Raw genomic sequence first — 13,736 nt, 5'->3', positions numbered from 1 at the left:
GCCGCGCCGCCGAGGGGGAGGTGTCCGGCCTCCGCGGAGACGGAGGCTGCAGGCAGGCTGCGTCCCCTTTAAAAGCCGCGAGCGCCGCGCCACGGCGCCGCCGCCGGAGTCCTCGCCCCGCCGCCTGCGCCCGGCTCGCGCTGCGCCCGCCGCTCCGCTTCCCACACCCCGCCGGGGACTGGCAGCCGCCGCCGGACGCCCGCCGCCGCAGGCTGCGCCGCGACCCGCCGACCTCGCGGCCAGCGCGTCGCGGACTACGGGGGCTGCTCCGCCGCCGCCGCCGCCGCCGCCGCCGCCGCCGCCGCCGCGCGCCGCTCACCCCGCGCGGGCTGGAGCGCCCGGCCGAGCGCGCCCCTGCGCCGTGGCCTCGGCCGCCCGGGCCGCGCCGGAGCCGGGGAGCCGCGCGCACGGCGCCGCGCAGCCGCGAGCCCAGCCCGAGCGCCGCGATGCCGAGCCCGCGCCGCCCGAGCGTGGGGGCCCGCGACGCGCCGGCCGACGCGTGAGCGGACCCCGGGCCGGCCCCGGAGCGCAGCGCAGTCTGGCCCGGGGGCTGCCGCGAGGGGAGAGCGCGGCCGCGCGCCTCGGCCGCCCGGGACCCGCCTCGCCGCCTCGCCTCGCCTCGCCTCGCCTCGCCTCGCCGGAGAATGCGCCCGAGGACGCCGGGGCGCCGGAGCCGCGGGGCGATCGGCCGGCGGGCGCCGGCGGGGCTGCGCTGGAGCGAGGCCGAGTGATGCGGGGGCGCCCCCCGCCCGGCCCCGAGACCGCCGCTGCGCCCTTCCCCGCACCCGGCGTCGCCCAGGATGGCCGCCCCGAGCCACGGGCCGCGGCGGCGCTAGCGCGGAGGGAGCGCCCGACCCTCGGCCCCCGCGCCGGGCCCCGCGTCCCGCGGGCGCCGGTGCCTGAGGACGACGACGCACCGGCTTCTGCCCTGTCCCTTCCCTCGCCTGCCCCGTCCTCCTCCCCCTGCTCGCTGTTGTTGTGTGTCAGCACTTGGCTGGAGACTTGTTGAACTTGCAGGGAGAATAGCTTGCGCTCCCGCTTCGCGCCGGTGCCTTGGCCCCTGCGGAGCCGGCCTCGCCGCCCGGACCCCGCGCCCGGACCCCGCGCCCGGACCCCGCGCCCGCGCCGCCCCACTGCTCCGCGGGGCCAGACCCGGGGCCGCGGTGCCCGGCGGCGGGAGGAGGCGGCGGCGGCGGCGGCGGCGGCGGCCCGAGGGAACCGGGTCCCTGCGCCAGGTCCTTGGACCAGAGCTTTTTCCATGTGGAGGCTCTTTCAATGGACGTGCCCCCGCGTGCTTCTTAGACGGTCGGCGGTCTCCTAAAGGTAGGGGACGAGGGCCCCGGGCTGGGGTGGGGGTACGGGGTAGGGGGTAGGGGCGGGGCGCGGGGCGCGGGCGGCCGCCGAGGGCGAGCGGCTCCTGGGGCCGGGCCGGGCCGGGCGGACGTAAACAGACCCCCTCCGGGTCCACGTGCTGCCGAGCCCCTGCGGCGATGCCCCCACCAGACCGCCCCGGCGAGCCTGGCCCTCCCGGCTCGCGCTCTTCCGCCCCTCCTCCCTTCTCTCTTCTCAGTATTTTATTAGGGCTGTTAACACTTAGATGATTAAAAAAAAAAAAAAAAAAAACCTCGAAGAAGCCCAATCTAGAGGGTGGCCTCTGGATTTCACCCGTTAGTCGCCAACCTTTGCGCCCTGCCATGGCCATCTTCTCTCCCTTCTTCAAGTTTCTCAGGGAGACCTGCTCTCTACTCAGAGCCAAGTCCCATTTAGGAAAATACTAGAAGTTGGGGTTCTCCCTGTTTGTTGCCAGGAATGCGAGGGGGGCAGTACTTAAATGCCACCTTCTGGTGACACGTGACCGAATAGGTATTATTTATGTAACTGGAGGAATATGTATGTGTGTCTGGACTGCATGGGGCGGGGGTTCGGGGCTGGGGTGGCCCTGTCCTGACACCTCTGAGGTTAAAGGCGTGGGCCACAAGTTGCAAGTGGCTTCGGAAGTTGTGGCCCTGAGTTTACTGGGTCTGGAAGTCAGAGGGAGGGCGGGAGGGCGGGAGCGAGAGAGAGTGTGAGTGTATGTGTGTATCAGGAAGTTCTATACGGTGCCTGTAAGGAAGTCACATGCACCATCCGTGCGTGTTTATATGCAAGCCAGCGCTGGGCAATGTGTTTGGGTTTGTTTAGCGATCCGGGAGGTGTCAGACCAAGCGGTGGTTTCCCCAGGTTCCCTGCACGGGCTGTCAGCGCGAGTGTCACAGAAGAAAGGTGACAGTCTTGACGCTGGTGGGGTGTGTGTGTGTGTGTGCGCGCGCGCGCGCAAATCGTGCCGGATGGATGAGAGTGAGTTGGAAGGGGGGGGAGCCTTCAGGCTCAGGAACTAGGGGCTTTCCATTCTCCCAAACGTTCGAGCTTAAGACCTTTGAAGTATCCCCGCGAGTATTGCACACCAGGTGGGCACCCTGGAGGGGGAGGCAGCGGCCGGAGCGGGAGCCCCGGGACGCGAGGGCGGGGAGAGGATTGGGCGGGGAACTCGGTGACTCACGTCGGCCCTGTCCGCAGGTCGACCATGGTGGCCGGGACCCGCTGTCTTCTAGCGTTGCTGCTTCCCCAGGTCCTCCTGGGCGGCGCGGCCGGTCTCATTACGGAGCTGGGCCGGAGGAAGTTCGCGGCATCTCCTGGCCGCTCCCCGTCCCAGCCCTCGGACGAAGTCCTGAGCGAGTTCGAGTTGCGGCTGCTCAGCATGTTCGGCCTGAAGCGGAGACCCACCCCCAGCAGGGACGCCGTGGTGCCCCCCTACATGCTGGACCTGTACCGCCGGCACTCGGGCCAGCCGGGCGCACCGGCCCCGGACCACCGGCTGGAGAGGGCAGCCAGCCTGGCCAACACCGTGCGCAGCTTCCACCACGAAGGTGAGGCGTGGAGCAGAGCGTGGGGGCCGAGATGCGCGCGGAGAGTCCCCTCCAGAAGCTCCCCACTGTGGGCCGACTGTTGGCATCCCTGGGAAGGCAGTTCTTGCCTTTGTAAGAACCTTTCCGAACCGAACCTGGCTTTACCGCGCTGCCTGTGTGGCGAGGGAGCCAGGGATTCCCCTTTGGTCAATCTGCACCCTTTTCCTGGCCTGCAGCCAGGAGAGCGACTCCTCCTCCAGGAACTGGAGAGAAATCAAGTGATGGGGAAGATGAGGGCAAAAGGCATGCCCCTAGTCAGCTAAATGTGCAAGAATTTCATAGGGGAAGAATGAAAAGGAGGGGGGCAGATTGGGATCTCTTTATGTCTGTTTGGAAGCCCTTTTGCCCTGTAAATCTGTTTCTCCTGCTTCAGCTGGGGTTTCAGGCTAGACACAGCCAAGGACAGACTTTTCAGAGATACTATTGAAGAATCAAAGCCAGGGGCCCCAAAGTCTTTCTAATTTACAGTTGATCTGGGCCTGGTTTGGAAGATTTCGAATCCCTATCTAATCCCCGTGAGAGATCAATCCCACAATCAATCTTATTGTTTCCACAATGACTTTCTTGTTTTGTGCTTAAATCTGAGATGAACTCCCTCTTAGAGACAAGGCAAGCCTTCAGATAAAAGCTTTTGCAGCAGCTGCCTGATGGTTCTTTTTTTTTTTTTCTCCATGTGCATTGAAATGTGGATTTTTTTTTTTTCTTTTATGATACTGGATGTGGTTTTCCTAAGGTACGCTATTTCTGCTTGTTTCATTAGAACAGCATTTAGTGGATTTGAAATGTCCAAGAGAAGCTATTGACATCTGTTGTACCCAAGTTCTTGGATCAATTAGTCAAAAATTTTATGTTCCACTTTAGTTCTTTTTCTACACTTTTAAATACCCTTTTGGCTTAATGCATTCCAAATAGAGCACGGGTTTCATCAAGTTCTAGAGAAATCTCCAAAGCTGTGTATCACAGAGCAGTCACTTGTAGATTATTGGGGAATCGGGAGTGAAGTTCCCATTTTCTTGCCTTGCTTCGAGGTGGTAAATTTCAGGCAGAAATCTATTCTCTAACATAAACAAATAAGAACTGTTACAGCTACCTATTTTCTCTCAGTGTGAAGGGTGACTACACTTGTGAGAACAGCACTTAGTGTTGGGAAGAAGTCCTAAAGGCAGGTGGCGTAACCAAAGGTACTTCTTCATCAAAGCAGTTGTACACTGTGAAGGGACACGGGATTGATAACCCATTGATCGTAATCCATCATTTTCCAGCACATTTCCAAGTGAGGTGCTTTTTTGCAGTAGAGCTCCCATGAGAAAGCACAGAAGGCATCCTTCTACTCCTTCAGGATTCGTTCGCTGAGAAGCAGAAGTTGTCTGTTGTCATATGTAGAAATGTTTTCACTCCTATATGCTCTGTCAACATAATCTTGGAATGATTGTAGTAGATGCAGCTCATCATTCCCAGCTGATGCTGATAAGAATTATTTTTCTGGATAGAAAAGTAGCAAGAGCAGCTATTTCAGCCACCTCTCCTGGAAATTTAGCCTGGAACCACTCTTAATTATTTTAAAGGCTAGGAAGGTACTGTGTGTCTCTCATAACTTAAAGGAGGAACACTTAAGTCGTCTGACACCTAAAACATTCAGCTGCATGAGGATCCCGTCAGTGGAGTCTGTGTATTTCTCTTTCCTCTAGGAGTGGCTTGATCAAAACTAAACAGGCTACAAATTATTTGAGTGTGTTATTTTAACCTAAATAGCGTGCTTGAGTTTATAAGTCAGAATTTATAACTTTAAAAGTATGAAAGTTATGTGCAGAGCAGTAGAGAAATTATCAACCTGCTTAAAGTCAACTTACAGTAACGTCAGATCTCAGTGCAGTTAGATGATAGAAAAAGCCATGTAATTTTTGCCTCAAATTTCATCACATCCATTTCTGTTCTTGTTATGACTAGCATATCATTCTTAGGCCACATCATGCATATTTTGAAGACCGTTTCATTTTTGTGTAACCCAGGATTTGCTTTTTATAAAGATCCTTGTGCCATGCATGGCACTAAAAATCTTTTAATAAATCATGTGATTAAGGCAGCTAGCTTAAGACCAGAACTTGGCTCCTGCAGCCTTAATGGGCATGTGTTTGGTAGAGAACTAAGGGCCTGATTCCAAGAATTACCTGTTGTTGGTTTCATTTGTGGGTGGAATCTGGGTGATTTGGTGAAATTACAAGACCAGAGATACCATGGTTATCAGATAATCAACCACTGTGTGAAGATAATGGGACCGCATGGTAGGTGATCTGAAACAGAATGATCGGTTGTCATTTCTCCTATTAAACTTTGTCTAGTCTTCTGGACAGTACTTGTCCCTTAGGAGAACCCAAGTACTCCAACAGTTTTCTTCCTCCAGTCATTAAAAAGTTCTTTGGCCGCACATAGACCTTTCGCAGCTGCCACTGAGGAAAGAAAAATCACTCCTCCTCCTGGAAGGAGTGTTCTGTGCTTTGCTGTACTGAAAAACACCTTGAAATTGGTTGACTTCACCGGCCCTGCAAAAAGCCTTTATGTTCTCCTGTCAGAGTAGAATATAGAAGGACCATCTGTTTGCTCTCCAGACTCTGAAGGACACAGTCTTCGTTTTAATGAACAATGGAATTATTTGCCTCCCTGACTAAAGCCTTTGAATAGAAAATAACCCTTTTCCCACAAATGTAATTACCACGAAAATATCCGTATAATGGGAGAGTTCAAGAAGCAACTGATGCCCTGGGAGAGAGAACTTGTATCACAAATGCCCAGTGTAAGCAAAGGATTTGGACACAGGCACCCCCCCAAAGCAGTATTTACTTGATGTGCTTCCCTAGTATCCCCGGGTCGTTCAGTGTCACTGAGAAGGGTCCCAGCAAGTAAAACAGGCATTCTCTTTGGAAGTCTTTGGGGGTCGAGGCTCTGATGCTCAACGATTGTTCTTGGACTAATATTATCTGTTCTCTACTCTTTTGGCCGTTCCTCTGTCTCCTTCCTTAATCCCTTCTCATTGAGCTATCTTGTCTTCTTTGAGACTTGCCCTTTGTGTATTTCACTAAGTAGTAAAAGGACAGTAAACGGGCACATGATCGTTCCAAAGGTGTTGGAGTTAAGGGTGGGCAGAAGCCAGATCAGGGTTCTTGAGGATGACAGTACTGTTCCTTCAGTTGCCTTTTGTTGTTTTTTATTTAAAAAAATAAAAAACTGTTTCCTTGTAACCTTTTAATTTTATATTTTTTCTCCCTGGTAATATTAATTCTCTAGCCATTATTTTATATTCTAGAAAATATTGTTTCTTATTCTCAGGCACTTTCCATTCATTTCAGGGCAGTGACATCCAGTTTTACTGGTTGGCTACGGCATCTGCTCGGTAGTGGTAGTTGTCTTATGTATTTATTTATTTTTTAAAAGACTTTATTTATTCATGAGAGACAGAGAGAGAGAGAGAGAGAGAGAGAGAGAGGCAGAGACACAGGCAGAGGGAGAAGCAGGCTCCCTGAAATGGAGTTGGGAGGTCCAGTGGGACTCAATCCCAGGACCCTGGAATCATGACCTAAGCCGAAGGCAGGCACTCGACCACTGAGCCACCCAGGTGCTCTGTGGTTATTGTCTTAATGGACACTTTTGGTTCAAAGAGGGTTGCAGAATTCTAAAAACATAACAATAATTCACATTTTTTTGCTAAAATTCACCATCCTTGAGGACAAAAAGGTAGCTGCAGACTAACAGTAGTTCCAGACAAGATCTGCATGTCCCAGTGGGCCCTACCGCTGTATTCTCCTAATGTTTAGTTACATCTCCCCACCATACTTGGGTGATACAGTCTTTGGTTGGAAAAGAACTCACCCTGTGGTTATTATAGTAAACATAAACGTGCCCCTAGTGGTTTTGACATTTGCTTGAGTTTTTGACTCCTCCCCTCAGATAGGTAGTGGTGCCTAATGGTCAGAAACTTGGAAACTTCAGTAAAGTTCGCAGCTCTGGTCTTCATTTACTAGCCCGGTGACCTTAGGAAAGCCACATAACCTCTCTGAGCCCTAACTATTTCATTTCCAAAATGGAGATAATAAGAGTCTCTCTCTAATCGATTCGTTGTGAGATGATTCATATAGAGATCTTCATGCCAGACGTGGCACCAAGAAGCCTTCAGCACACCAGAGGCATTACCATGGTGCCTTCTTTCTCTTCTTCTGTCCCATTCACACACTTGTCTGGGGAAGAAGAGGCCAGAGTGAACACAGGAGGGCTGAGGGAATTCAGCCTCATATTCTGTATTATTTTGATGTAGATGAATAATTGATAGGGGGTAGATGATTAAGTCAGAACTTCTCTTTGGACAAGAGGTCAGATGTCACTAATGTCTTATTTTTCTTTACTTCCCCACATTTCTACAGCCATAGCTCGCTCTCTATTTGGATAAGAACTTAGAGGTTCAGGAACCCAGGTCTAAAATAGGCTGGAATACCCAAATCCCTTGACAAGTTCAGCTTATTCAACACGGTTATTTACAGAGAACTAATAACTATGTAAACCTCTGAAAAAGCATACATTGCCAACTTAGGCGAATGCTGTATATTTTCAGAATCCCCAGGTGTGGTGCGGTGATTTGCAGCTTTTTTTCCCCCCCTTTATTTTACTTCAAATAGGTTTTGATTTTTCCACCCTTAAGAAGAAAGTCATTCCTTGCAGATCAGAGGAAGTGGTGGTAGGTGCCCCAAACTTGAGCCATTTTTTCCTGGGTTTGGAGTGTTCTGACTTATTCTCTGACGTAAGTCCACAGGGGCATCACCAGAATCATTTGTATTAAGGACAAAGAGAGGTTCTTAGTGCAGCTGGGAAGTCAGAGAAAGGCCTTCAAGTTACTTATTGTTTAATAGCGAGTGTCTTCCCTTTGCTAAAGTTACTAAGTGATTCTCCTTCCTGCCACTTAACTTCCAGTGAGATTTTGAAGTGCATGAAATTGTTGTTTTTTTAACATGTCAAATCTAGTCAAACGGCAATTTTATATGACTCACTTCAGGCTTACATTTATCTTCTGGAGGGTTATTCTATTCCATGCCTCTTTTATACCCATCTTTATCCATTTTACCTGTCTTTCAAGCTGGTCTTGCTGAATGTTCATTATCATCCTCTTGCTGTGTGTGCGTGTGTGTGTGTCCTTGTGTCTGGGTGTGCTCGTGTCTGTATGTGTTCATAACTTCTTTCTTTTTCATTTATGGATTTAGGATCTGAAGTTTTTGTTGCAATTGTGATTTCTCTGGGCACCTTATTACTACAGGCAGTCAACAAATGCCCTGGATCATTTGCGTGTCCTCAACACTCTTTAAAAGAAAAGAGCATGTTCTTAGGTATACTAAGAAATCAGTAGTTCAAGCCAGATCTAGCTTTATGTCATTACATCTGGGGGATGCTACTGATTTTTATGACACTCCTTCTTTCTTTGGTATGTGTTGGCTTCTCTGTGAAAAGAATGCCTTCAGTGGAAACAGGGCCCCTAAATTAGGGGGAGGAAAAAAGAGAAGTAGCTAAATACTATCCTTGCTACTTGTTGGAGCTACTGAGGAAAGCCCTGCTCCGATTAGTTGGAGGGTTATTTTTTAAAATAAAATAAGACCAAATCAGAGAGGGGAGACAAACCATAAGAGACTCTTAAGCATAGGAAACAAACTGAAGGTTGCTGGAAGGGGGAGCGGGGTGTGGGGATGGGTAACTAGGTGATGGGCATTAAGGAGGGCACAAGATAGAATGAGCACTGGGTGTTTTATGCAACTGATGAATCACTGACCTCTACCTCTAAAACTGATAATATAGTATATGTTATTAATTGAATTTAAGTGAAATTAAATTAAACAAAAAATAAAATATAAAAATAGTGCCTGAAGTACTATTAGCTTAGAATGAGGTTTAGAGTGTGAGTAGTTCCCAAAAGATATTCCCAACAGGTGTAGATTAGCAGGCATAAAGGGACCACGGAGGGTTTACTTCTTGGCCTGATAGTCTCCACTTCCCAAGTAGATAGATGACCTTTGTTAGATCTTTCTGTTCTGAGTCCCTGGCTGCACCCTGCCCCTGCCCCCATGGACTCAGCTCTTATTCCTTGGCCAACACTAATGTTCTTCTGCGTGCTAACAAAATCTGTTTGACGCTATCATTATCATAAATGGAAACTGTCTTGATTACTTTTATGGTTGTATTTCCCCTAAATCAAGCAGCTATAGGTTGTTCAGAGAATGTAGATCTCTTAGCAAAGGCGAATCACTTCAGATCATTCACTCAAAGGTTCTACTTGTGGAAAACTTCATCTTCAAAGCACCACTCATCAGGGCAAGCTAAGTGGAAGTGCCAAGTTCCGGAGTGACAGTTTACCAAAATTTCATATTTGGTTTACACCAAATTATGGAGTAATGCTTCAATGTGATGCTTCTTAAATTTCAATCTTCACACAAAACATCTAAGACACCTTAAATCTTCAAATGCAGATTCTGATTCAGTGGGCATGGGGTGGGACCTGAGATTCAGCACTTATAGCAGGCTCCCAGGTTGAGGCAATGCTAGAAGCTCATGACCTTTGAGAGTCAAGGTTTCAAAGGATGCTTTTCACATTCAAATGTAAATTCCCACATCAACAAGAGAAGAAACAAGAACCATACGATCCTCTCAAAAAAAAAAAATGTAAATTCCATGAGCATATATATATATATATATATATGTATATATATATATATTTTTTTTTTTTTTGTCAGATAATATAAAGTACATAGGTTGGATCCAGAATGAAGCAGGTTAAGTTTTTTGACAATGAAAGGAACAGGATGTTGGTAAAACTCAATGAAAATAAATCCAAGTGTCTCAAATTCTATTGCTATTTATAGCCAATTTAATGATAATACGTACCTTTGATGATTTGCAGACTAAAGCATTCAAGGTGCTGTTATATTTTATTGTTTGCTTGGAAAACAGTACTCCTTAAAATTTAAATTCAGGAGTCTTAAATCAGAGCTTTTATGCATAGTCCACTTGAATGGCTATTCTGAAATGATGATACTAGACTAGAATGTTTATTCTGTAGTAGGATGGGATTATCCCTTAGGTCATGAATCTCATAATGGTATTTTTATAAACTTTCATAATTTTTTTGGTTTTATGTCTTGGTAGGTGTATGTATTTAATATGGTTTATCTTTTATAAGGACAAAGGAATTAAAAACAGAAGAGAGTCTTTTTTTTTTTTTTTTTTTCCTTTCAATAGTACCTAAAACGGGATTTGGTTTTTGAGGTCATAAAGAGGTGAGAGAACAGACAACAGTTGAGAAGTTCCTTCTCTTAAAATTGTCTGGCCTTAATTACTACGATGCTTTAGTACCACCCTTACGCTTCCAAAGAAGTCGATCCCTGTAAATGCCTTTGTCTCTGGACTTGGAGTAAAATAGTAGGGTGTGCATTGCAAAATGTCATCGTTGATGTTGAGTTTCAGACTCTTTAATTAGGAAACTGAAATCTGTATATCGAGATTTGTAAATCATCTAAATTGCAGAGTAATGTTATAGAATACTGTTTAAGGGATTGACATTAAAGCCTTTTTCTTTTTAAGAAATGCAATAATTTCCTCAAATCCTCACTCATTAGACCTTTACTAACTATAGTGCTTCTTTTTTTTTCTTTTTTTTTTTTTTTTTTTTTTGTCCTAAAGTCTGAATTCCAAAGAAATGCTTCACTGTTTCCCCCATTATTATAGCCACCTGGAAGCAGTATTCATGTATTGGATTAAGAATGTAACGATGAAAAAAAGAAAAGCTCTAACAATGAATTGTGAAGTTTTGCTTCATGGTGTGCATGTTGACATAAATGTACAGAAAAGGGAGGCTTCCTTTGTATCCAGAGCAGAAGTTTTTGTTTTCTGGTTGCAAACTTTTACATAGGTTAAATCAGATACTGAAATGAGGTTTACAAATTCTCCTATGTCTTCAGATTGTCATTATTACTTTACTGAATGACTTTTTTTTAATTTTCTTTCTTTCTTTTTTTTTTTGTCAAATTAGAATCTTTGGAAGAACTGCCAGAAATGAGTGGGAAAACAACCCGGAGATTCTTCTTTAATTTAACTTCTATCCCCACTGACGAGTTTATCACCTCAGCAGAACTTCAGGTTTTTCGGGAACAGATGCAGGAACCTTTGGAAAACGATAGCAATTTCCATCACCGAATTAATATTTATGAAATTATAAAACCTGCAGCAGCCAACTTGAAGTTCCCCGTGACCAGACTTTTGGACACCAGGTTGGTGAATCAGAACGCAAGCAGGTGGGAGAGCTTTGATGTCACCCCTGCTGTGATGAGGTGGACGGCACAGGGGCTTGCCAACCACGGATTTGTGGTGGAAGTGACCCACTTGGAGGAGAATCAAGGTGTCTCCAAGAGACACGTCAGGATTAGCAGGTCTTTGCACCAAGACGAGCACAGCTGGTCACAAATCAGGCCACTGCTAGTAACGTTTGGCCACGATGGGAAAGGACACCCCCTCCACAAAAGAGAAAAGCGTCAAGCAAAACACAAACAGCGCAAACGCCTTAAGTCCAGCTGTAAGAGACACCCTTTGTACGTGGACTTCAGTGACGTGGGGTGGAATGACTGGATCGTAGCTCCCCCGGGGTACCACGCCTTTTATTGCCATGGGGAATGCCCCTTTCCCCTGGCAGATCACCTGAACTCCACTAACCACGCCATTGTTCAGACGTTGGTCAACTCGGTTAATTCTAAGATCCCCAAGGCGTGCTGTGTACCAACAGAACTCAGTGCTATCTCCATGCTGTACCTTGATGAAAACGAAAAGGTTGTATTAAAGAACTATCAGGACATGGTTGTGGAGGGTTGTGGGTGTCGTTAGCACAGCAAAATGAAATATATATATATATATGTGTGTGTGTATATATATATATTTCTAATATATAAATATATATATTAGAAAAAAGCAAAAAAAAAAACCAAGTTGACACTTTAATATTTCCCAATGAAGACTTTATTTATGGAATGGAATGGAGAAAAAAAAGAAAAACACAGTTATTTTGAAAATATATTTATATCTACAAAAAAAGTTGGGAAAACAAATATTTTAATCAGAGAATTATTCCTTAAAGATTTTAAAATGTATTTAGTTGTACATTTTATATGGGTTCAACCCCAGCACATGAAGTATAATGGTCAGATTTATTTTGTATTTATTTACTTATTATAACCACTTTTTAGGAAAGATAGCTAATTTGTATTTATATGTAATCAAAAGAACTATTGGGTTTGTACATAATTTTCCAAAAATTGTAGTTGTTTTCAGTTGTGTGTATTTAAGATGAAAAGTCTACATGGAAGGTTACTCTGGCAAAGTGCTTAGCACATTTGCTTTTTTGCAGTGCTACTGTTAAGGTCACAAGTTCAAGTCCAGAAAAAAAAGTGGATAATCCACTCTGCTGACTTTCAAGATTATTATATTATTCAATTCTCAGGAATGTTGCAGAGTGGTTGTCCAATCCATGAGAACTTACGTCCTTATTAGGTGGAATATTTGGATAAGAACCAGACATTGCTGATCTAATATAGAAACACTCCCCTACCCCTTAATTTTCAGAAAAAAATAAAGCAGGACCAATAGAAATAATGAGGAAAATGATAAACCTGCAGGAAAGTGAATGATGGTTTGTTGTTCCTCTTTCCTAAACTAGTGATCCCTTCAAAGGGGTTGGTCTGGCCAAAGTATTAAAATAAAACATAAGATTTCTTGATTATTAATATTGTGGTCATGTATATTTAAAATTGATGTCTAGTGGCTCTCATGAAGAGTTGGAAATTGATTTGTATTTAACTGTTACCTCATCTGGGAGCTCTTTATGCAGAAGGACCCAGTTTTCTAACTTTGCCCCAACACACAGCAAAATTGTGCCCATCATGTTTTCTGCCCACCACCTATTCTCTGTTGGATCAGCTTGCTTTTCTTTCCAAAGGTATGTGTTGGAACACATTTCTCCAAATGTTAAACCTCTTTCAGACAATAAATATCAGAGCTCTGGCATTTTATTCTATAGTCCAACCTGTAAGAGAGGATGGTGCATTTGTACAACATGCATGATGATTGCCTCGTGTTTGCATTCTTTCGTCTGAAGCTACTCATTTCGGAGGGAGGTGGGGAAAAGGCAAAGAATGTTGGACGTTTGCAAGCAGGTCACTTGATAATTGATACTTGTCCCAAAGGAATTAGCAACGATTTAGTATTTCATGTGACCCTCTTTGGGGTTCGTGATTTAGGAGAAAGATTTAAGAAAAACCAAAGCTCTGAAACAAGCAAAACCTGGGAAACCCAAGATAAAGTTTCAGAGATGATATCCCATGCAACAGAGGCAGCGGTGCCAAAAAATTAGAAAGGGAAAGTGTCTAAGATCAGCTTCTACAAGGACATCTGCCAATTGGACAGAAGCCCAAGCAGAATGAAGTCAAATTAGGCCACTCAGAGTGAACTCTCGCAGCGGCAGGGCTTCCGTGCTCTGTGTCGAAATCAGGCCCAAGGAAGGGTTCGATGGGTATGTCTGTACAGCCAGGGAACCCACCACTCCTCACTATTTTACTAGAAGTCTTTTAGGTCAATTTGTAGGACTCTGTGTCCCCTCTGATCGCTCTGATTGGCGAGGCCTAGTTCTAATCTTCTCTAGCCTTGCCTTGGAATTGGCTGAAAAAAACAGTGTGCTCCTCAAGGAACAGACAGTTATAATCAGATTCTCCCCAAGAATTA

At 46.3% G+C, this 13,736-nt stretch overlaps 1 protein-coding gene across 2 annotated transcripts; it reads left to right on the top strand.

Annotated features, from left to right (window-relative positions):
* The first annotated feature begins 1,180 nt into the window (after positions 1–1,180).
* BMP2 (bone morphogenetic protein 2) lies at positions 1,181–13,079 on the top strand. Of its 2 annotated transcripts, none has more exons than XM_038571648.1 (3): positions 1,181–1,323; positions 2,557–2,906; positions 11,002–13,079. In XM_038571648.1, exons 2-3 carry the CDS (start codon positions 2,564–2,566, stop codon positions 11,844–11,846), a joined length of 1,188 nt encoding a protein of 395 aa, XP_038427576.1. In that variant the 5' UTR covers positions 1,181–1,323; positions 2,557–2,563; the 3' UTR covers positions 11,847–13,079. The 2 variants fall into 2 exon arrangements, with proteins under 2 accessions (XP_038427576.1, XP_038427575.1); XM_038571647.1 differs by lacking the exon at positions 1,181–1,323 and adding an exon at positions 2,087–2,262.
* Positions 13,080–13,736: the final 657 nt, after the last annotated feature.

The sequence above is a fragment of the Canis lupus genome, chromosome 24 (assembly GCF_011100685.1).
Source record: "Canis lupus familiaris isolate Mischka breed German Shepherd chromosome 24, alternate assembly UU_Cfam_GSD_1.0, whole genome shotgun sequence".
Classification (NCBI taxonomy): Eukaryota; Metazoa; Chordata; class Mammalia; order Carnivora; family Canidae; genus Canis; species Canis lupus.
The sequence above is the reverse complement of the archived record's forward strand: the minus strand, read 5'-3'. Positions and strand labels throughout refer to the sequence as shown.